The 25177-nt window shown below is 39.4% G+C and overlaps 2 protein-coding genes across 3 annotated transcripts in view; one reads left to right on the top strand and one right to left on the bottom strand.

Annotated features, from left to right (window-relative positions):
• The window catches only part of LOC122641968 (AUGMIN subunit 7-like), a 37288-nt gene extending 34118 nt beyond the window's left edge, over nt 1–3170 (bottom strand). The window contains exons 1-2 of the mRNA XM_043835325.1: nt 3165–3170; nt 2973–2977 (exon numbers count right to left, since the gene is read on the bottom strand). The gene's annotated coding sequence lies outside the window, so the exon portion shown is untranslated. The remainder of the gene's footprint in view (nt 1–2972; nt 2978–3164) is intronic.
• A 9694-nt stretch (nt 3171–12864) lies between these two features.
• Nucleotides 12865–24109, top strand: LOC122643010 (squamosa promoter-binding-like protein 14). 2 transcript variants are annotated; one of them, XM_043836640.1, is made up of 4 exons: nt 12865–13300; nt 13345–13725; nt 22897–23036; nt 23178–24109. In XM_043836640.1, exons 2-4 carry the CDS (start codon nt 13358–13360, stop codon nt 23819–23821), a joined length of 1152 nt encoding a protein of 383 aa, XP_043692575.1. In that variant the 5' UTR covers nt 12865–13300; nt 13345–13357; the 3' UTR covers nt 23822–24109. The 2 variants fall into 2 exon arrangements, with proteins under 2 accessions (XP_043692575.1, XP_043692574.1); XM_043836639.1 differs by having other exon boundaries at nt 12866–13302; nt 23175–24109.
• The last annotated feature ends 1068 nt before the right edge of the window (nt 24110–25177 follow it).

Raw genomic sequence — 25177 nt, 5'->3', positions numbered from 1 at the left:
TGTGTTTACACTAGCAGGCGGTGCAATCTCATGGAAGTCCACAAAGCAATCTTGTGGGACAGGCTCTACCATGGAAGCTGAGTTCATAGCCTTGGAAAAGGCAGGAACGGAAGCCGAATGACTTAGAAATTTAATGACGGGTATTCCATTGTGGCAAAAACCGGTGCCATCGGTATCACTACATTGTGATAACCAAGCGGTTATACATCTAGCCAAGAACCGGATATACAATGGTAAGAGGAGGCACATACGCCTCAGACACAACCTTGTGAGACAGTACATAGATGAAGGAATGATAGCTATCGATTATGTGAAGTCAGAAAGTAACGAAGCTGACATGTTCACAAAGCCTATGTCTGTCAAGAACTTGTGTAATGCATCTACAGGAATAGGGTTAATGCCTAATCCATAGGTCATGTGATGGACACCCTACCTATGTGAAGAGGCTAAATGCCTGAATTAGGTTCAAGGGGTACAAACGAAATCACTGGTTGATCGGTTTTGTACTACTACTTGTATAAATATTCATTCCAAGCTGTAGATGGTGAAAGTAGTACTACCACAAAGAAAGAGGTTGAGCGGTAAAGCTCTTAATTAGTCTAATCCCAGGAAATGTGGGGGTGTGTCAGTTGTGGTGCACACAAGGGACTAACCTAAGTGAATGTAGGGGGTGTGGCCGCCGCCGATGAGAACTTATAGGCGAGTTCTCTAAAACATTCACGAGTTCAAGATAAGGGATATGGTCGGTTCAAAAGTCCAAAGTGATTTTATGATGGGTAGCATAAGAGTCGACCTATGGGATATGGTTGATGGGACGGTCAGCTACACCAATGAGAAAAGGTTCAAGGAGTCTGACTCCACCTCTACTCTGTAGCGCGGTTCATTAGACCTAGTGTAGGTTCAAGTCCAAAGACACCTACAACGATGTGTCCTATAGTGTCTAATTCACACAAAGATGTGTGTCTCGTGGTCGTTTTGAAACTTGTGGGGGATTGTTAGATTTAAAATATATTTTATTTTATTTTAAGTTTCAAAATTTTTTGATTGCTTTGTTATGGTGTGGGACCCATGTGATCAAAGAAGTAATTCCAAATGTTGTAACATTCTATGGGTACCCTAAAGTCTATTCATGGTCACTATCATGAGTGGGAATGTGGGTCAAGGATATTGAATGAGATTGATTTCTCAATTCATGGCCATAGGTGATGTCTCTCCCTTTATGGGTATTAAGGCCTTTATGGTCCTTAGTGGAGAATGACCATTTTATGGGGTTTTAAGGCCTTTATGGTCTTAGTGGAGAATGAATGAATTTTAAGGTCATTCATGACCCTTAGTGGGGAATGACCATGAATTTGGAATTAACCTCCAATTCATGTCCATATTCATGCCCATAAATCTTATTCTTCAATTTGGTCATAAGTGGATGGTTATTCTTGAGAATTCCAAGGGAATGCAAGGATTGGTCTTGGGCCTATATAAACCCAACCAATTGCTTTGTAAGAGACATCTTTGGATACATGTTCATGCCCATACTTAGCAATCACTAGGAGTATTATTCTCTCTCTCTCTCTCTTTTCTTCTAAGTGTGTTAGAGTGTTGCTGTGTTGAAGCTCTTGGCTCCTTCAAGAGACTAAAAAGACTGCTTCATCTCCTAGTTGGAGGTTGTTTTTTCTTGGGGTAGTGGTGCAGAACACTCCTTGGCAGTAGAAGGCATCAATTACCTTAAAGGCCGCACCACAAGTGTGACTCAACCTCAAGCTTGTTCAAGTTGTTGCGGGTGTGGTTCTACATCAAATTCAAGCTTTGGTCTTCTCATTTCAGCCAAAGGTCAAGCCTAGTTTCTACTGCTTAATCTATTGTATTGCAATTCGTGTTGTTTCAATTATTTGTAAGGAATTGTAATACAATTACCCAACAAGAAATGTTGCCCGAAGACGAGCAATTTCAGCTATTGTTGCGATATCATCTTCTTCCCGATCCAATATCTTCATAATAATAGGCAATCATAGAATAGGCAAGCATAGATCCCTCAATAGACAATACCGTAAGTCCATGATCGAGTTATAACTTATCTTATGTTCACTTTAGATAAATCAATCTCCCACTTTTTCTTTGATTTCCGTTATATGTTGTCTCTCAACCATACTCTGCTAAGGTCCTTCTAAATGAGCTTCATATGAGATTTACATCGGCATCCTGTAAAATCTATATCCGACGGGGCCAAGATAAGATCATCCCCATTTGTTAAAATTATTTATTGTTAATACTAATTACATTTCCACCATGATTTTTAGACCATAAAAGTGTCCAATTGATAAGGCATAAAACAACCCACCAATCAGAAGCTGCCACATGGCCGAGCTGAGGTCATTCCAAGAACAGAACCGAGCTCAGCGGAAGACCGGGCCGACCCGATCTTCGACAAACCTTACTGCTTGGCCGAGCTCGTCGGACACATCCAAGTCAACAGGACGCTGAGCCGAACTCGTACGGGTCCGACGAGGCCGACCTAGTAGGCCCAACTCTTCGGCTGATCTCTGGCCGCACGACACGGCAGCTCAGTACCTACCCAAAGATCCCCCATCACGGCTGAGCTGCACGCCCCCCGACCCCATGGTCCGAGCCTACGCAGGTCGGCCTCGATTGGAGCACCATAGCGCGGCCAAGCTCACACAACTAATAATGACCCTCAGGTCTTATAGGCCGAGGCCGAGCTCCTAAGCCGAGCTCTCCACAAAGGCTACCATAACTCCCCACCGGAGATCACGGTGCCACATCAGCATCACCCGAGAATCACGGGATAAGAATCGAGTCATGATCTCATCACGATACCGAATCACGCTCCCATTAGGACTCTTACCTTAACAAGAGCCCGACCCCGAAAGAAACTCTCTACTCCACTCCGCTCCGAGGGGAAGAGCCTTACCAAACAAGGACTCTTACCATACTAGGACTCCTCCAATCGCCTCATCTCCCTCTATAAATACTAAGGTACGGAACTTTATTGCTCATCTCACTTTTACTAACTGTTACGATGTTGCACTGGGTGATCTAACTTTAGCATCGGAGAGTCCTAGGCCGGAGCCACATCGATTCTCTTGTGCTCATCACTTGGTCTTTGCAGACTCATCCGTGGACGAACCAAGCATCGGAGGTTTCCACACGCAACACCAATATACTTCTTTTTTGGGTAAGAAGGTCCAACATACTTCAAATTCATTATTTTGATGTGCTTTGAGTGGGCACCAACCAGATTTTGTGAAATATTTATCAAACACATATAAAAAAAATTGGTACAAAATAAAATGATCTTATGAATGCTGCTATTTTGTATTGCAATGAAAATTGCTAACTATACATCGATGACTAGAGAACACCAATAACTCAAAGGAATTTGGAATTCAAAATCAATAACTATAAAAATAAGCAAGAGTGTTTTATGGGAGGAACCAGATAATGGTCTCAAAGATTTGTAGTTTTATAAGATTATATATCTCGTATGCTCTTTGTTTCGTCATTAAAAAACTATCACCAATTTTTGAGTGAAAAGTTATACGTTGTGTTGTTATTCTAACCAAAATTTGGTTATAATCTTTCTTAACTTCAATCCATTTTAAATATCAACAATCATGATACACATGGCATGTGGTCTTCAACATACTCGGTGCTTACAATCACAAATTCAGTTCTCTTTTATTTGTTAAGTGTATAACATTTGTTTATATATGGACGAAGTTTTCCTCCATCCATAGAGTATGGTTCACCCACCATCCTAGGGTTCATAAACTCTCCTAGGGTTTTAGTATGTACTAAAATATGCTATCGATACTCATTCCCATCCTCTTCCGCCCCTTGGTGAATGGGATTTCATTTACCGTGGGTGGAGGGAAACTTGGTCCTTTGTTTATTTTCCTTTCTCAAAATTTTATCAATTGCTTATATTAATAAAGGGACGTTGTTTTCTACGTGAGACGCAAGGGCCACGCCGCATGCAATGGCACAATAGGGGACGAAATTTTCGCCATGGGGGGCATGGCGGTCATTCCACCGTCTACTGTGCATGGGCATGGCCCTGCGTCCCACGGGGGGAACTTTTTTCCATTTATAAAATACCAATGATAATAGAGAAAAAAAATTTCCCACCAATGGAATCTATTAGATTTCAAGGCTTTTTTTTTTTTTTCCCCTTAATGTTCGCTCTAAGTTGATTTTAAACTAAAAATTTAACAGAATGGGGAGGGGAAAAAACAAACAAACAAGCAACCATCTGTTGGTAGAGATTAGCTATCAATTCTCTTTTGGTTTTTTTCAAGAAATACTCCTAAAATAAAACACATTGACAAATACAATACGATCACTAAAATTGAACTTAATCGGTAAAAACTATAATACATAATCAATTTAAAAACTATAATACATAATCAATAATTCGTAGTCAACGTATGTTTACCTTTTTATTGGTTTCCTCCCATGGCTCAATATCGTCTTACATAACCTACATCCATAGACTTCCATGCTATGTAAATGATAATATTAGGTTATTTATAGGCAATCTCATATTAAATGAAATTGAACAAGGATAAGTTCTACAAATGCTTATTTTGTGATGAAAAATAAATGATTTCAATATGCACCTCAACCTCATGCTTAGTAAATGTCTAGCTGGAAAAATCCAAAATGAAAACAATTTTAATTTAGAATAAAAGATATGCATTACCAGCCCAATCTGTTTTCGGTTTTTTTTTGGGTAAGGACATTATCAGCCAAATCTAGTTGCCCTAGAATGTAAATTGTTTTTATTTGGGCATATGGTGAATTACAAGTTCAGACATTAGTGGCATGTGTAAATGACTAAATATGAAGGGACTGTCTAAATGACACATCTATAAGTGTATTTAGAATAAGGAAAAGCGTTGGATACATCACCGGTATACCATAAGCTAATGTTTGTTGTGTCTAACTCTTTCTTCCACCCTTTAAAATGACTCCCTTGCCCCTCTTGTATGATGCCCCGTCCCATGCCCCAATTTAGAACCGATAGTTTATTGGTTCATTCGTACTTTCGTTATGAAAAGTTTTCTTTGGATTTACAAAGCTTTATTTAACCATTTGAATATTTGAAGGATTCTGTTTGAACCAAAAATTTTTTGATTCTGTCCAAAAAAAAAAACTTAGACTCATTCGACTTACCATGCAGTTGGTATTGTGTTTTCATGATTATATTATGGACACACCTACCTAGAAACCACACCCTAATTCTATATTAAAATAATTAAACTATTAACAATACAGGGTAAGGTACTTTTTAAGTTAATGGCAAAAGAATAATTATTGAGAAGTGACAAACTGACAATTAGTAATTTCCTCCTTTTCCTTCTCAAAAGAAAAATAGTTTATAAATGACAAGAGATTTTACAAATAAATAATTAGGGCATGCAACTATTGAATTGGGGAGAGGAATATGTGTGTAATAAACCATGTAAATGGAGTAGTTAGTCTTCTCATACTACGAAATGCCCAAAATATCTTCAAACGATAAATTTATACGATTTATATTTAAAATAAAAAATAAAGATAGAAGACATGAGCTTTCAACATCAAAAGCCATTCCATACTAATATAGTTATGTAACATCCAATATTGGATTTGTTGTGAACTTGTGATAGATTAATTTAAAATTTCATCAAGCCTTGTATAGTGTCAAAATAATGCTTCAAACTTAAATTTATTTATAAAATAAAATCAATTATATATGAAAATCTTGGATTGTCAAAGAATCAAAGAGAAGATCCTCATATATTATGAAGCATGTAGTTAGAATACCTATATTCGCCTTTATTTTTAAGAGAATTTCTCATCCATTAAAAATAAACTCAAAAAATCCTTCCATGGTATGGGTGTTGTAGACACTGAATTTTGTCACCCCCCGACGATGATGACAACAGGACACGGACAAACATCGGTATCTCTCTCAAAAAGGACTCTTGTCCCTACATCTGAACCAAATCACCCTAAACATCCCTAAAATGGCTTATCAGACCCTTTTACTAAACGCTGAAGGAGGTACTGCTCACCCTCCCCCACCACGGCGGTCCCGCTAAGGAAAAGTGGTATTGCGCCCCCACGGCGCCGTGGGCTCCTTCCCACGGCATCGTGGGGACGTGTACTTGATTTCTACGATGCCATGAAGGGGTGTGACATCATCCTGCTGATGTCACCCACGGCGCCGTGGAGGGCTTATCCGACCAAGGGTGAGGGTCCCCCCTCCTCATTTCTCAAGCTTTTCTCGGGTAAGGAGACCCTCTAGGGCTTGTTTTGCCCCCTTTTCACCATCTTTTCTCCCGTCTTTTCCTCATGAGTATGTGAGTGAGTGGAGTTCTTCGACCTGGGTAGATCCTTCGGTTACCCATCCAAACATAGAGTGATTATGCTCTTAGGTATTGTTATCCTGTCAGTGTACGAATAACGAAAAACCCCCTTCACAACCGTTATTCTGTCTGTATATAGATAACGAGAATCTCTTATATAGCCATTACTCTGCCCGAAGTCTGAGTGACAAAACTCATCTCGTATAGCCTCATTCTGTCTGACAAGAGAGAGACAAGGTGATCGTCCGTCTCCACCTGAGCCGTGGGACATCACATATTTCGCCCTCGGTACGCTTTCATTTATTTCTTGCATTTCTAGACAGGTATCTATCTCTTTCCCTCTCATTATTTTTGGCATAATGTAGACAATTAAAGCAACTCGTTTAGTGTACATAATAAATGATTTTTTCTTTCTTTGTCAAGATTAGTGCATCATAACTTAGCCTTACATGTTAGTATAAGATATATTATCAAGGGAGAATATTCGAAAATCAGCATCTAGTAGAAAGACCGGTTTATCCGGACGAGGTGGGTGCCTAACATCTTCCCCCCTCGTAACCTGACTACTTACCATGAATGTCTGATCAGACCATATGGAATCACGTAGCCCTTTCCGTTAACCTCGGATGGGGCTACACCCATTGGGTCCTAGGCCCTAATCCTAGGTGGCGACTCCATTTCTTTATAAAGCATAATCCTAATCCCCATGATGATATATCGGAACGATACGCCGTTATTCATTGAAGTCAATCCTTGTCGCCAAAAGGCTGAGGAACTCTCGTCCCGAGGACCACGGTACTTACAGGTATCAATTGGTTTCAGGCTAAAAATTACTTGTTTGAAATGAACCGAATTGAATGAAGTGTGACCCATATAAATCAAATATGAACCGAGCAGAATCAAAATCATACTAAACCTTAAAAGGCTAGAACATGAATTCTAAGATTTTAGTTTTCACTTTGTTACTTTTGTCTGTCTTTGACCATGAACTCTCCTCACATATCTTCTATAGTTTTGCATTTCTACTTGTTTTTTGTTTTCTTTCATGAATTGTTTCTTGAAGATCGGTATGAAATATTTTCAAGTCTCATACGAACCAAAGAAGTAAATCAAATAAAACCTAATAAGTTAAACCAAATTATCAAGTGCGAATTAAATGAAACCGAATAGGAATTGAATAAAACGGAATTGATTCAATTTCGGTTTAGTTTTAATTTAGACATATTATATCTTGAATCAAATTGAAACTAAAGCAATTAACACCCTTATTTTTATTTATTTTTGGTAGATAACAGGGCTATTCATTCACGCGCGCCCAACGCAAATAGAAAAATAGAATACATACAAAGATACTAAAAAAAGATAAGTAGCATGACCAACAGAAGGTTTGGGTATACAGAACCCAAACCGACGGAGCGGAAAGCGACCCGGTCTCGCATGCTATAGACTGAGTCATCCGAAAAAGGGGATGGGTGAAAGCCATTGCCCCAGATAAAGTGTTGTCAACACAGCAACTGTTACGCGCATGCACTTTCGTGCCAATACAAAGGACCCCATAAGTGTCGAAAAGATCAGCACCATCATACCCACGCGAGCCAGCACGCTGCCGCGCCGAGAGGAGCTTCGGTGAAAGATGACAGGGCCACAAGATCTGAATGGCGAGAGGGGTAACGGAGCTGACCATTTCCATGGCGACACCAATGCCAGAACTGGCGTAACCTGCAAAAAAGAAAACAAAGATCAAAACCTGTATTTGGGACACAACAAAAGAGGTTGAATGCCGGTAATGGCAAAGAAACCCAACAATCCACACAGAAACAGGGGGCTTCAAAGGGGTAAGGGTATAGCTGCCGGCAGCGACAGTGGGTATGAACCCCTGTTGTACCATTGCCTTCTCCTTCTGCTCGCGGGTTTGAGACTTCGAGATCTCACAGATCAGCATCGCCCACAGAGTAGGCCCACCATTCATCAACACCCCACAAGAGACCAGATCGAGCAGTCCATTTCTTTCTTTAAACTTAGCCTTGCAGGACTGAGCCATCCCCATCGCCAAAAGGAAGGTTGTTTGCCAACAACAGCAAGAAACCCCAATAAACCTCAAAGCGGAGATGAAGAGCTTCAAGTGTAGATGGAGGGAGATGGGAGCCAAAGTGGGAAGAGGGCGGTAAGGAACGGTGCACTAAATCGAAGGTTTGGGGACAACAGAACTGAAGTAATACAAAAATCAGTTATGAGATCTACAGCACATGACTAAGAAAGAAGAAGATCGAGAAAACTACAGGGAAGGAAAGAGAGGGGATGAGGAAAAGAGGGAAAGAGGGAAGCACGCCACTACGGCGGAAGCGAACACGCCACTGCGGTGGAGGGATTTCACGCCACTGAGGCGGAAGGGTTACATCTTGGCTTGGCAACCATGAACGGGAGGTGGCAAGGAGGGGTTGCAGATGCAAAGCGATGGACCTAGGGTTTCTCTAAAAAATTGCTATGTTAGCTACCTTCTATTAACACCCTTATTTCATGGTACCAAACTTTGCTCAACATTAAACTTTGAATGGTTGATGTCATATTAGAACTAGGGTTTTAAAATTTGGAATCAGATCCGCCAAATTAACCGATTTTAATCAGAATCAAACCGACTCTGATCCCAATTCTTATTTATTCAAATATCAGTCAATTCATATTGGATTCCTATGTTTCAAGTTGATTCTAATCAATCCCCAATCAATTTTGACCAATCCAATTGAATCAAAATCAAAGTCAGTTGAGGTCAATCCTATTGCTGATTCCGCTTACTTGAACCTTGTTTAGAATTCAACTAATGTTACCCTACCCAAGGTTCGAATTGAGCTCCTCTCCAGGGAGCTCAGCACGCTTAGGGTGCATCCAGCTGTTGGGCTGTACCGCACACATCCCTAAGCATGCACCGAGATATGTGTGGAACAACCCAACCCTTGGATGCCCTTGGGTACTTCCTGGGTGCTGGGCTCCCTGGAGACGAGTCGGATCCCCCCACCACCCAAAAAAAAAAAAAAAAAAAAAAACCCAACTAACATGATTAACTGAAGATTCCACGAAAATGATAGCTTGGATTCTTTATCTACAGTTCAAAACATGAGAACACCTGCGCATGTACGTGCCAAATCACTGGCCACAGAAAGTAATAATGGAGAGGGAAGAGGGTCCACAACGATGTTTGGTCTCTTGTAGTGTTGTGGACAGTGGATTATTATTGTACGTAAATGGCATATACTCAGACTCAGACAGGTGTCTCTTTATTGAATGACCCCTACGGCCCCCACATCAGAGCAGTTCTGCAATTTTACATCGCCAACGTATGACACGTCACTACTCCATCCAAGTGCCGAGATGCTTATCATCCACCCGCGAAGCCTCAGTGGGGCCCAACGTCACATCTTCTCATTTGTCCCTTTCCACTTTTAACCCCATCAGCTTTATAGTCCAATCATCTATGAAAGGGAGAGGCTGGGATCGCTAGGACACCTGCAGTTTTTCCCACCCATGAAGGGATGAGAAATCGAATTGTTCAATGATGGCCTTTTTGGAAGGGAGTGGGAGCTATCTCATGCTGCGTGGCATCTACACCGGTGGGAGCCATGACTCATGACTAATAGGGGTGTCAGTCGGTCGGACCCAGTCTGGCCTATCCGGTCTTCACCATATTTTGGCCTTACATCGTGCCCGCCCGAATATGCAGTCGAGACTCGGGCTTGCATATGACAGATATGGTACGGTTTATAAACAGTTGGTCGGTTTTTGGGCTTCAACCGGGCTTCTAATAATTGGGTTAAATGGGCCATAAACCCTAGCTATTGACATGTTTAACTTTAAACGGGCTGTGTAAACAAACTCTAAACGTGTTTTAAACATGTCGGCCGCCCGTTGGGTAGCATCCTTGCACCGAGAATGATCAAATGTTAATTAAGTTGGGTTTGAACCCAACACATTTAATAAATGGGCTGGGTTGGGCTGGTTTTGGTTTTTTGTTATTAGGCTCGATCAGGCCTATCGGTGTGGGTTTGGAATTGACACTCCTAGCCTTGAGAGCCCTTGTTGTCTAGAAGACTAGAACCCAATTTTTTCCCCTGTTTTTTATTTTTTTCTTTTCAAAATATATTTTAGACCTAAGAACCTAAGACCTCCTAGTTGAATGGGCTTTTATACACCACACCACACTCCATCAATTGTGTTAGGTAGTTGTTCTTAATATATCCAAAATATTATCTTCTATCACACGAAGCTATTGTAAGGAACCTACCAAAGATGTTAGCCAGCTAATTTAAACAAAGATTCATTCCGTAAGTTTTTGGGGTTTAAGAGTTAACAAATACAATATTATAGGTTGACTCTCTTAATTATGGATTTTCGTCAATGTTTAGTCAAGATTAAAAGAAGAAAGTTTTCCTCCATCGTGGGTAAAGGAATTTGACAATTATTAATACTCAATCCTTGAGGATGAAAGTTTGAAAATGCCCTTACCCTCGTTATAATCCTCATCACCCCCATTAAACCTTCTGATGAAGAAATACCTCATTTGTCGTGGGTGAATGGGAAATTTCCATTAACATATGATTTAATTAACTAATAATAAGAAGGAACAACGATGAAAAAAAAATAAAATTGGGAATCGAGATCCAAACCAGTCTCAACTGATTCTGTTTCTGAGTTGAATCGCCTGAATCAAGTCAATTCTATGCTTCTGGTGCATTTTTTAGAATTGGTCATGAAATTAGTTTGGCTATGATTAAAAATGGGGAAAGCATTTGTACAATAGTGATTCTCCTATCAACTCAATCAAATAGGGGGCAAAAGATGTTTATATCATTTCAAATGGGTAATTATGCCAATCTGACTATATTTAATGTTGATTGTGCATGAAAAGTTTTATTATAAAAAATTAGAATTAAAAACTAAATGTATTAGTGACACTGGGACTACTCTTCATCTCTCTCTCTCCTCCACTCTTCGTCGGACCACCAACCCCCACCGTTGCCTTTCGTCGCCGGTCCTGCTCCCATTTTCACCCTATAATGGATTCATTTACGATCACATCTATGACACCAAAGTTTGAGGGAGCATCTTCGATAAGTCTGGCCAACCACACCGCAACCAATTTTCTCACGTCTGCTACCCTCAGACAACATGAGCATGCTAGTTAATGCAACAGTGCCCCCCCTCTCAAATCAGATAGTCTCCATTCCACCGATCTGCTACACTCTGCTTCGAAAAAGAAGGAATTAGAGTTCGATAAGTCGATTTGTCTGATCGGATTCCAAACTTTATAGCCAAGAGGACTCAATTTCTCTCCGCCCATGGTGAATAGAGAATCTCTTCATCTACCCATTTGACCCTCTAATTGAATTAAAGAAGGATATTTCGGACCATGAATAATAGGAGTTGGGAGTTAACAATGAACCTAAAGTCCAATCATAGTATCACATTACCATTGATGAAAATATTATCTCTTCACCTTGTGTGAACAAAAACTTAATATTTGTAAGTAGAGGTGTTAAATTATAGTCTGAAAATGTTTGAAATCGAACTTCAACTTAACGATTCGGCTTCAATTTGACTTAATACATGTAAAAAATTTGACTTCGTACATGTCAAAAAGCTGATTCAACCCAATCAAAATTGGATGAAATTGAACCGATCGATTGATACCCCTAAATTATTCATAAGAATATTAAAAAATATTTTTTTATGTAACAATATAAAAGTCAAAAGGCTAGAAAAAAAAAAAGAAAAAGGTACCCATCCATGATCCATGGCATATGAAACCATCTTCCAATTCTAAATGCTGATTTAGATTTTATAGTGTGTGTCTCCATCAACAGTTTCATACTGAAGACCACATCAATCCATATCTAAATCTATTCAATATATACCTTCTTGACAAAGTAGGCATTAGCTTCATTACTTCTTCCTTTCCACTGGATCCTCCATCTTTGGATCATTTCCACACAAATTTGAGAGCAAAATTGATCTTTTTTAACAAATATGGCCCATCAATTCATCTTTGTACTAAAAACTTTAAAAAAAGGCTATATAAAACCAAACCCACCAATTCATTTTTGGAACCTAAAAATAGTACTTAAAAAGGAAAGGCTTTTCAGCTATGTTGAAGCCGTCAATCTTTCCCAAGGACTCACTTCAGCGTGCCCATTGAATTTTGTACACCCCAATTAAAATATCAACAATTGGACAAAAGAACTCAATTTTTTTTAATTTAAAAAGCATATTCTTTTTAAAAAACACAAAGATTTCGTCTTCTTCTTTCTTTTTGGGTACAGAACAAGAACGAACTTATTTATGGAATTGGAAAGCAAAAAGTGGTTTGAGTCATTCTTTCTTCTTTTTTTGCCCTTTTTCACTAAAACACCAATTCTCTCACAGACCCTCACCGTCTACTGTACTAAACTCATAACTCTCCTCTCTCTCTCTCTTAGTGCCTTTGCCTTTTCCTTTTATTTTCTCGAGAAATGTTGATGAGTTCACACTGTGATACCCACTTTGATGACCGTAACAGAAGATTTCAAAAGCTCTACAGTGCTGAACCCAACTCCAAGGTTTCTTTCTCTCTCTGTTTCTCTCATTTCTCAAGACAGGAACTAACATACACAATTACACACGCACGCACTCATTCACTCTCTCACTTTCTTCTAAATTTTTTTGAGTCTCTGAGAGTGTACTAATACCCAAGCTGGCATGAGCCAAATGGCAGTTGTCGGCTTTATAGTTCCGCAACAGCAGCAGAAGCACAGAAGACGGGGAGCTGTAACCAGCAACACCCACCGTCCCCTTTTTCACCATCAGAGACCTTTTTAAATCTTTAAGCCATCATCCATACCTCTTGTTATCTATTGCCCCCACCCAACTTTTACGGACATGGATAGGAGGAGCTTAGAGTAGAGAGAGAGAGAGAGAGAGAGAGAGAGAGAGAGAGAGAGAGAGAGACAGACCCACATCACATGGAGATGAGTACTAGCTCTGTAGCTTTGTCTGGGGCTTCTGGTTCGTCCGATTCTATCAATGGGTTAACATTCGGCAAGAAAATCTACTTTGAAGATGTGGGTATTGGAATTCCTGCCAAATCAGGTTGTGGGTCGTCGTCATCATCGGTATCGGTTCCTCAGCAGCCGATGGCAGCGCCGACGAAGAAGGGGAGAGGGGTTGTGCAAGGTGGGCAGCCTCCTAGGTGCCAGGTTGAGGGGTGTAAGGTGGATCTGAGCGGTGCCAAGGCTTATTATTCCAGGCACAAAGTTTGTGGGATGCACTCCAAGTCTCCTAAAGTCATCGTTGGAGGTTTGGAGCAGAGGTTCTGTCAGCAGTGTAGCAGGTCAGTTAGGTTTTCTTCTTTTTTTTTTTTTTTCCCCCCTTCTCTCTCTCCCCCCTTGTGATCATGTTCTACTTTGTGGAATGTTAGGATGAATAAGGTATTCTTTTGATTGTTTGATTATTTCTGCCATGGTTGGAGTTGTAGACTTCTACTTGTATGCTTCTGGTCTGATTTTCGTGTTCGAGTTAGTTTGTTTTCTCAATTGGTTAGCTCGTCTTGAGCTACTCTAGAATGCTTTTGTCGGGCTTGATTTAGTGGAGGCCTTGGGGGCCGGGGGGGGGGGTTGTTTCTGTTTGTTGCGTTTGCTTCGTACAGTCATTATTTTTGCTGCTTATACCGTTTGCCTATTTTGTAGCTTTCTTGTGTTTTAAGGCTCTAAGTTAGCTGTTTCTTAGTGTTATTAGGCTTTGGCTGATGGTATCTTGCCTTTGTATGTTTCTATGTTATTGATTGATTTCACCAAAAAATTCTATGTTATTGATTTTGGGAATTGATTGCAAGTTCAAATTTGGATGTTTGGTGCTCGTGCTGTCGATATGTGCTTGTTGATTCTTAAGACTCTGAAGGAACTTATCTTTTAGATCATTTTTCTAATTTCCTACCTCTGTTGTTCCAATAAGGTCAGTGATGAGTGGCCTCCTTTTTTTTTTTTTCTAAATTCAGTTGATGGCTGCCTTGACTTTGCTGTACCGACATTCTACTGTTGTAGTAATAGCACTTACTGTCTAAGCGAATTTTGTGGGTGGCGTTGTTACTGTTATAGAGGGAAGTAAATTATCTTAAAATTAGTGGTCTTTCACTATTCTGAAACTTTTGTCTTTGTTTTTACTGTTGTAGAAGGGGAAATACCTAATGTTATTAAATGGTGGTCTTTCATTAATCTTGTCTTTGTTGTTACTTTGTCTTTGTTCTGACAAATTCGATTTTTATGTTTATTGCTACGATTCTATGTTTATATATTACATATTCTTACAAATTTGATTTTTATGTTACCCAGTTCATTGCTATGAGTCTTTGTAGGTAACTTTTGGTTTCAGGAAGGGGAAAATTACTCTTTAAGGATTTAATTTCAAGAATGACTTCAAGTAACTGTACATGCTGACTCCATTTAGTTGGGATTAGGCTTAGTTTGGTTTAGTTTACTTCAAGTAACTATGAATGACTAGGATGACAAGGGTTTGTGGTGGTTACTCTCAAATCCAAAGCTTTGGGTATCAAAATGCCATCTACTTGTGATGATGTCTCTTAGTCAGTAATTGCCTTGGCACTTTGGTATCATTGTTAAACTTATCCTATCTGCCAACAAAAAATCCTTAGGGTGCACAAATTTGACATCATTTGAGCGAGTTGTTGCTAAATTGCTGAAAGGTTGTCGGTCCATGTCAAAATTTCAGTAGTTTAGGATTTATCAAGGCTGTGTTTGGCCACACCACTTGAAATGAGATCATCTTACTTAGAAACATGGTAGGATTTTCTACACTGTGTACTTGGGGAATTTTCTAGTGGCACATTACCTGCTGTGGAGTCTTGCTGTCCAAACTTTCTTTCTTCTTCTTCTTTTTTTTTTTTTCAAATAGAAAGTTATTTCTATTTTTATCAAAAAGATTATGTGGACTTTGAAAGTTTCTAGTTTTCATTTCATTCAAATCAAGTTTCTATTTCTAGAGTTACGAAATAGGATTTGTGTGAGGGGAATAAAAAGGCTATGCCAACCTTCTCTCTTTCTCTACCTCTGAATGAATGGATGAATTAATGAATGACAATCTACCAACTGTGTTGACTTATAGTTGAGAATGTTTGTCAAAGTCCCATTGGTGACTCTCCAATGTTGTGTGACTCGGTTGTTTCTAAGTTTACTTCTTTTTACCTCCTTTATACTTCGTTTGATTGCTTTCTTACAGGCGTTGGGAAGAGTAAAGTGAGAGAAAGCTAAGCCACTTATATGTTTGGTCACAAAACGAGGGAGAGGTGAGAGGGGAAACAAGCAAATTTAAAAAAAGTTACCCTTTCTCACTGCATCCAGTGCACATATTTGTAGGAACACAAAATCAAGTTAGGGGAATAAATTATTATTGATTTCCCACCTGAATAGCCATTACGTCACAAAACTTTAGAGTGAATAAATAATTATTTTTCTTTGTGAAAGAACACAACCTTAGGGATGTGGAGGAAAAAGTCCAAGAGGATTTCTTTTTGAGTCCAGTCTACTAAAAGTGGGTTGGTGTTGGACCTTTTAGGGCTCATGTAGAAGTTCCTTCGGTGATGGGACCCACATAGGGTTGAAGAAGGACAAGTTTTATGGTGTGGTTGCATTAATTGGGTCAGATAATTGCTGATTTTTTTTTTAAATTTCTCTTCATTTGGTCTACAGGGGCGTTTTTAGTCTTTTGGCTTGGTGGTGGCTTGAGTCTTGCCAATTCTAATGTTGTTTTGTGTTGGTTTTGAATTGTCATTTTATATCCACATGCATTTTTGGGTTGTTCATATTTTATTTCAAAGTCTAAATTGAGTTGGATGCTATTCCTGTCACCTTGTGCTTGATTCTTATTTCGGGATTGGAAGTTTGTTCATTTTACTTGAGTTTCGTTATCAATAGAAAGATTTCCTCAGTTGCCTACCTAGGAGCCAAGATCGCAGGAATCTAATGTTAGAACATTAGACCAAAATGCAATGGATGTCACCTTTTGTTGGGACTTACTTTTGGGTTAATATTAGGAGCCTGAGTTTATATAAACTCTTTTTACTTCATTATGACAGATGGAATGTTTTTGTTTGGTAATTTGGCCCTGTGGAAAAATGCCTCTCTATTCTGAAGGTTTAATGATTTCAATTTTCTGAGTGTGAGCAATTGCCTGGGTTTGTCTTCTGATTTCCAAAATTTTTTTCAACCGAAAGATTTCCTAAGGTTGTTACTGCCGTTTGATCTAAAAGAATACGATACTACAAGTATATCAGTCTCTCCATCCACTTTTAAACCTTAAATCTGTTTAAATCTTAGTTTGCAAGATCATTTATCAATCCAATGTATTTGACCTATGATATCCTAATTTTTCCAGTCAACTATTGCTTTCATTAGCTGTCTGTTAGGCCAGCACTAGTATATTCTTTCTTATCAGTTGGACTACCCAATTCTCTATCCCAAACTGAGTTTTTTATTCACTAAACCTGAAAGTTCCACTTGTAGGCATCAATGAGTTCTTTTTCATCTTTGGGGACCAAAAAAGGCTATAACCTGGTGCAAACTTTTGCAGGGTCCCTAGATGGGTGGGCTTGAATAGGTCCTATTATTTGGCTACCTTCGGACTTAAACCCGCTCCTCCAATGTACCATGGCAGCCGGGGCTTTTAATATTTGTTTTATGGTTCAAAGGAAGAAATCCATCATAGGAGACCCTTACAGGAGGGTGGATAATAGAAGCATGATGCATAAGGCACTAAATGAGAGGGTGTAGAAACTTGGTTGGAATCTTTGTCTTTATTTTCATCTGGTCCTTATTAACCCTTCCCTGGCTAGCTGGTATGCTATCTCATTAGCTGGCCACTCTCAGCATTGCACTAAAAAATTAACTTCTCTACAGAATGAAATAATCTTCAAGTGCAAGGACCCAAATGACTCCACCAACTGTTGATGGTGGCCGGGCATACCTCCAGTAACAAGTCATGTGCCCCTGATCAGATGCAAATCGCAACCCAAATGATTGTGGAATACGCTCAGCTTTAGTGTAATAAGTGTTGCCTATTGGATGCCCTGTGGTACATTGTGGCTTTTAGTTGGATCTCTAACAAGCAACCATTGAAGTTCAGTTTGATGGTACTTTGGTAAGGTAAAAAAACTTAGATGGGCTGGAAATACTGAACCTGAGGACGGGATCTGTTATCCCTTTGCATGTCTCTCCCATTGATGCCTAATGACTGACACTGATAGGACAATGCCATGTTCTGTGTAGAGTTAGTGCTGTCTTTAACAATCCTGGCGTTCCCTCCCCACTCCCCCCCCCCCCCTTTTCTCTCTGTTTGACTGTATGATAATTTTAAGAATGCTTCACAATAACTTTAATGCTTTTTGGCAAAAGGGGTGAAGATCCAGGTCTTTATGAGCTCCTGAAAAGTGAAAATGGCCAGATAACAGCCAAAACAAAACTATAAAGAGGGAAGATATGATATGAAACTAATTTAGCAAAAGCTAAAGGGATGAGAAAGTGATATATTCACCCCACACTTGCTTCCCAAGTAGTGCATTAATGCAGTTCAGAGTTCTAGATGAAATCTAGAAGAACACAAGCTGCTGAACCACACTAGAGTCTAGGATCGATAGAGCAGTGCATGGATAGAATGGATACAAAAGTAAGAGAAATTCAATGCCTCAAAATCGAACGTGCAGATCTGGTTGAAATTCTTTGCAGATCTATTCACTAATGAAAAAATCTTAAAAGTCAGAGATCAGATAATAGATGAAACTAGCCTGCTTGATATTCAAGCTATAAACAAGAACTGAGATTTTATAGCAGATTTTGATGATCAGCTCTCTGGAACAGATCAAGTAAGATCAAATAGAGTTCAGAATATCAGATTTGAATCTCAGTTGCTATAACCAGTAAGAGACAAGCGGAATTATGAATCAATATGAAAACAGAAGATAAGAGAGAGAATATAAGAGAATCAAGAGGAACATAAAAGAAGAGTAATAGAGGGATACCACTTGGCAGTAGAAGAACTAGGGCTAGAAGAAGAAGAATAGCAGAAGAACGCGATAGACCCGAAGAAGAGTCTTTGTCCATGTTTGCAGAGCTCAACAGCTCAAAAATTCCAATTCTATTATTATTCAAATAATGCCCAATTGATAACCTTTAAACTTCTTAAACTTATACTCATAAAGGACTTCTAATAACTCATACTGGTTTGCCAAAAAAAAAAAAAATCACTCATACTGACTGTACTTAATAGACTCAAAACAGAACTCCTAAGCCTATAAAGTATTGTAATCTAACTTAAGCACTCAATTTAACTACAAATCCCGTGTACTAACTTTACCCCCTATTTATGGGCTTATAAATTAGGCCGTTATAATAAAATCCAAGAAATTACAAGGGTAAACCAATAATCCAAAACTTCATTTCAGCCCATTGGACTGCCACCTGCCACTTGTGGGCTTTCTAGACTTATATTTAAGCCTTCATACAAGATTATAGTTTGATGCAACTGCATTTTCAATTCGCACAGTGTTGGAAAAACTCATCCTTGAGTTTTAAAGTATGGGAGGATGTCCACGACTCAATCGGCGTCCATAATCGGTTGCCTTGATTCAACATTCCATTGCTTCTCAAGAACATAATCAGTGACTGTCGGATTCTTGTTATTGAAGAATTGTTGAGGGAGAACGAAATCCAAGCTTTCGATCTATGTGGGGGACTCCTCAACTTTGATCGGATTGTCATTTAATTCACCTTCAATTTCAATTGTATTCTCCTCTTTAAATTTTCATTTTCAAGAGATTCCTTGGTCAATTTATCTTCAGCTCATCGCTGTAGAGCTTCAACTTTTTGATTGAATTCTTCAGAGGCCTTCTATAATACTCTTTAAACCCCACAAAAGTAGCTCTCATGTCTCGGATACCTTTTTTCGATTGAGTAAATGTCATCCTTTATTCAAAGTACCAAGTCATTGATATGTGATTCAATCTCCATTATGAAGATTTTAGGTTGGCTCAAGTTTGGCTGTGATACCAAATAATGTAGTTCAGAGTTCTACATGAAATCTGGAAGAAAACATGGCTGCTGAACCATACTAACGGTCCAAGATTGATAGAGCAGTATGTGGATAGAATTGTTACAACGGCTTATCTCAAAAGCTTGAGCTGTTAAGCGCAATAACAATATATCAAAACCCTCCGCACGTGCAAGCCTGTACACACATGACCCTGTACGTGACACACACCCATATAGAAACACCATCATGTGCAACTGAGGATGAATGTGTCAGGGAGCCCCATTGCACTTACTAGGGATCGAATACTTGACTTCCCTGTTCTGATAGTATGTTACAACCTCTTATCCCAAAAGCTTGAGCTGTTAAGTAAGGGCAACAACAACATATATCAACACGAATAGATAGGAAAATAAGAGAATATCACTATCTCAAAATCCATGACCAAATCTGGTTGAAATTTGTGTCAAATATGTAGTTGTAACAGATCTATTAACTAATGAGAGAATATTACAAATCAGAGATCAGATAATATTTGAAGCCCAGCCTGCTTAATATTCAAGCTATAAACAAGAACTGAGATTTTATAGCCGATTTTTGATGATCAGCTCTCAGAAACAGATAAGTAAGGTTATCAGTTGCTATAACCAGCAAGAGATGATCAAAATTATGAAATCAATATGAAAAGAGAGGATAAAAGAGAGAACAAGTGAATCAAGAGGAATATAGAAGAAGATTAATGGAGGGATATCACCCAGCTATAAAAGAACCAGAACTAGAAGAAGAAGAAAGCAGTAGGCCTGAAGAAGAGCCCTCAAAACTTCAATTCTATTATTCAAATCATGTCCAATTGATTAGCAGGGGGGGGGTTTATACATTTATATATAACCTTTTAAATTTCTTCAACCCATAAATGGATGCCTAATCACTTTTACTGAATTGACTTAATAGGATCATAACAGAACTCCTAAAACTATTAAGTATCCTGATGCAGTTCATGGAAGAAGACTGTTCACGTGGTACTGTTCATGTGGACCTGGTGCGGGCCCATGAAGCCAGCTTGCGTGGGATCGTTCTGGAGCTGCAAAGATCTTTTAGGAGTTACTAATTACGTAGTTTCTTTTTTACTGTTGTAGCTACTTAGCTACTTTAGTCGATTCTTGTAATAGGCTCTTAGTCATTAAAACTAGTAGCCACAAGAGTCTCTTTTTATTTTATTAAGTTTCTAATTTTGAAATAGCAAGGGATCTTCTTTCTAGAAGTTCCTAAATATCTTGGCAGCGAAGTAACCCCACACAGTAGAAGGGTTACTAATTTTGTATTGTGGTCATTGATTATTATAAATAAGGAGGAAGGGGCAGCTGGCCCGCAGATTTGAGTTTGAGAAAACTATGCTCTATGTGAATGTGTGCACTGTGGTGAATAGTTACAGCCCTTATGGTGAAGCAAGTGGCAACCAAGGTGGCGAATCATTGGTTTGGGACTGGTGGTGAAGCCTTTCCCGCAGGCCATAGGTGGTTAAGCCTATTGGTCATATCCTTTTCTTCTTTTTTTGTGTTTTCTTTACTGTCAGACACTTCTCCAGAAAGCATTCCAGAACTCATTCTCTTACCATGAGCATCCCTAGGTGATTTCTAATCCTCTTCTTGTTTAATTTCCTAACACTGTTATGAGTTCCTCCGTATTCTGTCAGAATCTCCAGCGCTGTTATGGTGTACTATGTTACTCTCCTCCATCCCTACTACCATCGACATGAACCTTGTGTTCATCAAATGGTTGGTTAGTGAGATATATCAGTTTTCTCTACTTGCTGTTTTGCTGCTGTTGTGACTTACTAAATTTTGTTCATGTCAGTTTCTCATCATCTGACCGTTAACTTCTTCTGATATTTTTACCACTTAAGCAACAACCCTACAGGTTCTTTAGGATATCTTATTTTCACCATCATCAGGTTCTATTTAGTCAAACTGTCTGCTGTGTTTTGGATGACTGCGATTCTGTTTTCTGTCGGTGTTGATTTATTTCAGCCAACCTCATCAAATCCTAATTTAACTCAATCGCTTAACTATTAATTCCATGTTATGACTTTACCCCCACTTTATGGGCTTATAAATTAGGCCCGTCACAATGAAACCCAAGAACCTATAACATAACTACCCAAAGCCCAACCTATTACATCTAAGCTTCCATGCAGGATCATATTTTGATGTAAGTGCATCATGCATACATGAAGAGGTAAGGCCCATTGCTTCCTTGTATCCCTGTGTTTACATTAATGTGAGGAAAATACTTCAAGTTGGGAAGGGTTTTGGATTTTCAAATTGTTTTCTGTGTGAATTAGCAGGCACTTATTTTTTATTACCACACGACTCTAGAAAGGAAGTTTGATGAGGCTCAATGGACCATTTCTTCTGTTGTTATCAAGAGGTAGGGGAAAACATGATTTAAAGATTAAATCAAAATTAGGCTGATTCAGGACAACATATGGAGGCCGCCGGGTAAAGTATAAAAAGTTAAATCTGTGAAGTTCCAATGCCGTATTCAAGAACCCTATCATTTGTTTGAAGACTATGTAGTATAATTGAGAAAACCTAATAACAGAAGAAAAGAATTAGACCCCTTGTCTGTGTTCTGTGAAACATGCTGTAGAACATGCAATAGCACTATAGGAGAATAGTTGGAAAAAGATGGCAACACTTAGCTACAACCAGGACCAAGGATAAATTCATGGTGGGTACCAGCAATTCTTCTGAAGTTAGATTTCAATTCACTCAATGTCTTTCCCTGAAGATTGGCTGGTTTATGTATGTATAATGCTTAACAATAGCCTAGTATACTACTCTTTCAATGAGACATAATGAAACCAACTGTAACAAGGAACGGTACTTTCCAACACAACCAGCCTACCCAGTCTGACATGAACACAAAACAAATTGAACATGACCAACACAACAATAAACGTGAAGCTAACATGACATTGACAGGATAAGGTCATATTATACATATCTATGATAAACCTGGTTAAAGTTCTCAGTACTTGGTTTCCTGCAGCATTTGGGATTGTGGATTTGTATTTCTTTTTATGGCTTTAAGGGATCTCTTTCAATATTATAGAAGTAGGGCTACTCAAACATTCTTTCTATGCTACCTTGTTAGATTGCATATTTAAGGGACTCTGGTCAGCATTGCTTCAAGTGCCATTTGATTAGCTGATCAACTAGTAATACTTGGTATGATGCGTTATCTGGAGTTATCTTAATTGTCATTTATTTGCACTGTGATGAGCTGATCAACTAGCAATCTTGATATGGTATAGCACCTTGCTATTTTCATTTAAGACCCATTTGTTTATACTCCATGTTGCCAGTTATTTTATTTTTCTTACTGTAGAACACATTTGATTACTCCCATCATTCATAAAAGGTTATATGCCTTGCTAAGATTAACCTCTCTGCTAATTCGTGTACAGGTTTCATCAGCTACCTGAATTTGACCAAGTAAAGCGGAGTTGTCGTAGACGTTTGGCAGGGCATAATGAGCGTCGGAGAAAGCCACCACCTAGCTCTTTATTAGCTTCACGCTGTGGGCGGTTGTCGTCGTCTCTCCATGGTCAGACGAGATCAGTATACTTCTTTAGGAGGGCAATACTAACACTGCCACATAATATAATCATTTTTTCCCAGTCATTTCCAGTTACAACTTTATCTCTGTTTGATGGTTTTCACACTTTTGTTAATTAATTGACAGAAGCCAGCGGTAGAGTTGGAGGCTTTCTCATGGATTTTACAACGCACTCAAGGCTACCTACGAGGGAAGTATGGACGACGGCAAGAGATGGTGATCGGGTATCTGGCAACCAGCCCATGGGTATGGGGAAGTTATTTCCCCATCAATGGCAAGGGAACTCAGAAAGTCGACCAGCTAATGCCTTCTCTCATATGTCCCACACGTATATGCAAGTTTCAGCAGGTGGAACAGCCTTCACCAATGCTGGAATTCCTCCAGATGAATGCTTTGCAAGAGTCTCTGACTCCAGCTGTGCTCTCTCTCTTCTGTCAACTCAGCCGTGGGGCTCCAGAAACCAAGCATCCGGTCTTGAAGTGGACAACTTTAAAGATGCGGAAGGAGCTCCAGTGGTTCAATCAATGGCACCACATGGTGCTATAGCAAGTAATTTAACAAGAAACACTTGGAGTTTCAAGGGCAATGCAGCCAGTAATAGTCGTTCACAACAAATGCCACGTGATCTGGGCATGGGACAACTCTCACAATCTGTGAATAGTCAGTTCTCTGATGAGCCTGAGTTAGCTCCACAGGGGAACCGTCAATACTTTGGTCTAGGAAGCACCAGAGGATGTGGCTCTTCCAATAACCAGATGCACTGGTCCCTCTAGAGATTCTGCAGCAGACACTATGCTTAGAATTTTTGGATTACTTCTGACCATTCTCCAGGTTTGCATGGAATGTGATATTTCTATTTTGTGCTACTACTGACTCTTAAAATTCACTAGTGAATATTCTGAGTTTAAATCTAGTGGCTGTGTTTGTAGTATCGGGAAAGAGGACCCTTGTCTTTTTATTACTGAACTAACGATGATGTCGGAGGCTATGGTGGTTTGAAACAATATCATTTAGACTTTATATTGGATGGTATTCCCAGTATTAACTTAAATTGTGGAACACTCAAATCTTGTGGGTTGCTGTTTTAACTTTTCACAGTACTACTACCATGGTCATCCTTTATGGTTTTTTGGAATGTCCCACTGTCAAAACTTGCTCTTAGTAGATCATAGCAGATAAATCATCCACCACCATGAGATGGAGAAAGCCATCAAAAGGTGCTCTTATGAACCAAATCCAGTGGGTTTGCAAAAATATTCATTCATTGGTAGAACGTACTCAAATGCTGATCTGTGTTGTAATTGAGCCCCTAGGGTGTTTATTCCCACACCAGCTGCTTAATGTTTGACTCCTGAGTAGAGTGAATGATTGAAGCAAACTTGCAGTGTTGTCATATAAGTATTTTTTTTGGTAACAAGTGTTGTCATGTAGTTAACAACAGCTGCGGCCTAGCGCCAGGAGGTCTTGAGTTCGAGTCTCCTAGCTGTCACCTTCCCCCTCCCCAGTTCCCCCCCCCCCCCCCCTAAAAAAAAAGTGTTGTCATATAGTTGAGACCACCCAATTCATGTGCCAGTGGCACTGGACAAAACACAACTGATGCTATGCTTAGAAGAGTTGATTCAATAACAGAATATGTTTTGTAATGTGCAGAGCAGGGCGCTCGCGTGTATTGGTAGGGAGTGCATCACAATTCATATACAGGAGGCCCATATGGTCAGGTCAGAGAATGCCATGGAGGAGAGAGTGTGAAAAGAGTGTAATTTTGATAATTTGTAAAGTCGGTACCCAATGCACATGGCTCCCACAAGGTCTGAGGAGGGGCATATATACATAGCCTTACCTCCACTTTTTGTGGAGAGGCTGTTTCCTTGTTTGAATTGGTGATCACCAGGTTGCAATAGAGCAACCTTACTGTTGCACTGAGTCTCACCCTCTGTAAGGGGAGGGGACTGTTGTCGATGTACATCATTTTCCCTCACAAAATGAACTATCGGAGCATGGTGAAGACATTGAGGCAGCGTTTGGTAAATCTCCCATAGAACAGTTCTTATATCCTAGTTTCCAAATAATATAGTTCTACACGTGGATTAAATTGAAAAAAATGGGTGGTTCCAATTTATCTAGTTCGA

This window comes from Telopea speciosissima, chromosome 10, assembly GCF_018873765.1.
Source record: "Telopea speciosissima isolate NSW1024214 ecotype Mountain lineage chromosome 10, Tspe_v1, whole genome shotgun sequence".
Classification (NCBI taxonomy): domain Eukaryota; kingdom Viridiplantae; phylum Streptophyta; class Magnoliopsida; order Proteales; family Proteaceae; genus Telopea; species Telopea speciosissima.
Note: the sequence above shows the minus strand (reverse complement) of the source record. Positions and strands in the feature narration are given on the sequence as shown.

What these genes read in the sequence shown, in the direction of transcription:
- LOC122643010 (XM_043836639.1), top strand. Translation starts at nt 13,358, where the DNA reads ATGGAGATGAGTACTAGCTCTGTAGCTTTGTCTGGGGCTTCTGGTTCG. An exon ending in TTCTGTCAGCAGTGTAGCAG is followed by an intron (nt 13,726 to 22,896) that starts GTCAGTTAGGTT and finishes ATTCGTGTACAG; the next exon opens with GTTTCATCAGCTACCTGAAT. An exon ending in GTTGTCGTCGTCTCTCCATG is followed by an intron (nt 23,037 to 23,174) that starts GTCAGACGAGAT and finishes ATTAATTGACAG; the next exon opens with AAGCCAGCGGTAGAGTTGGA.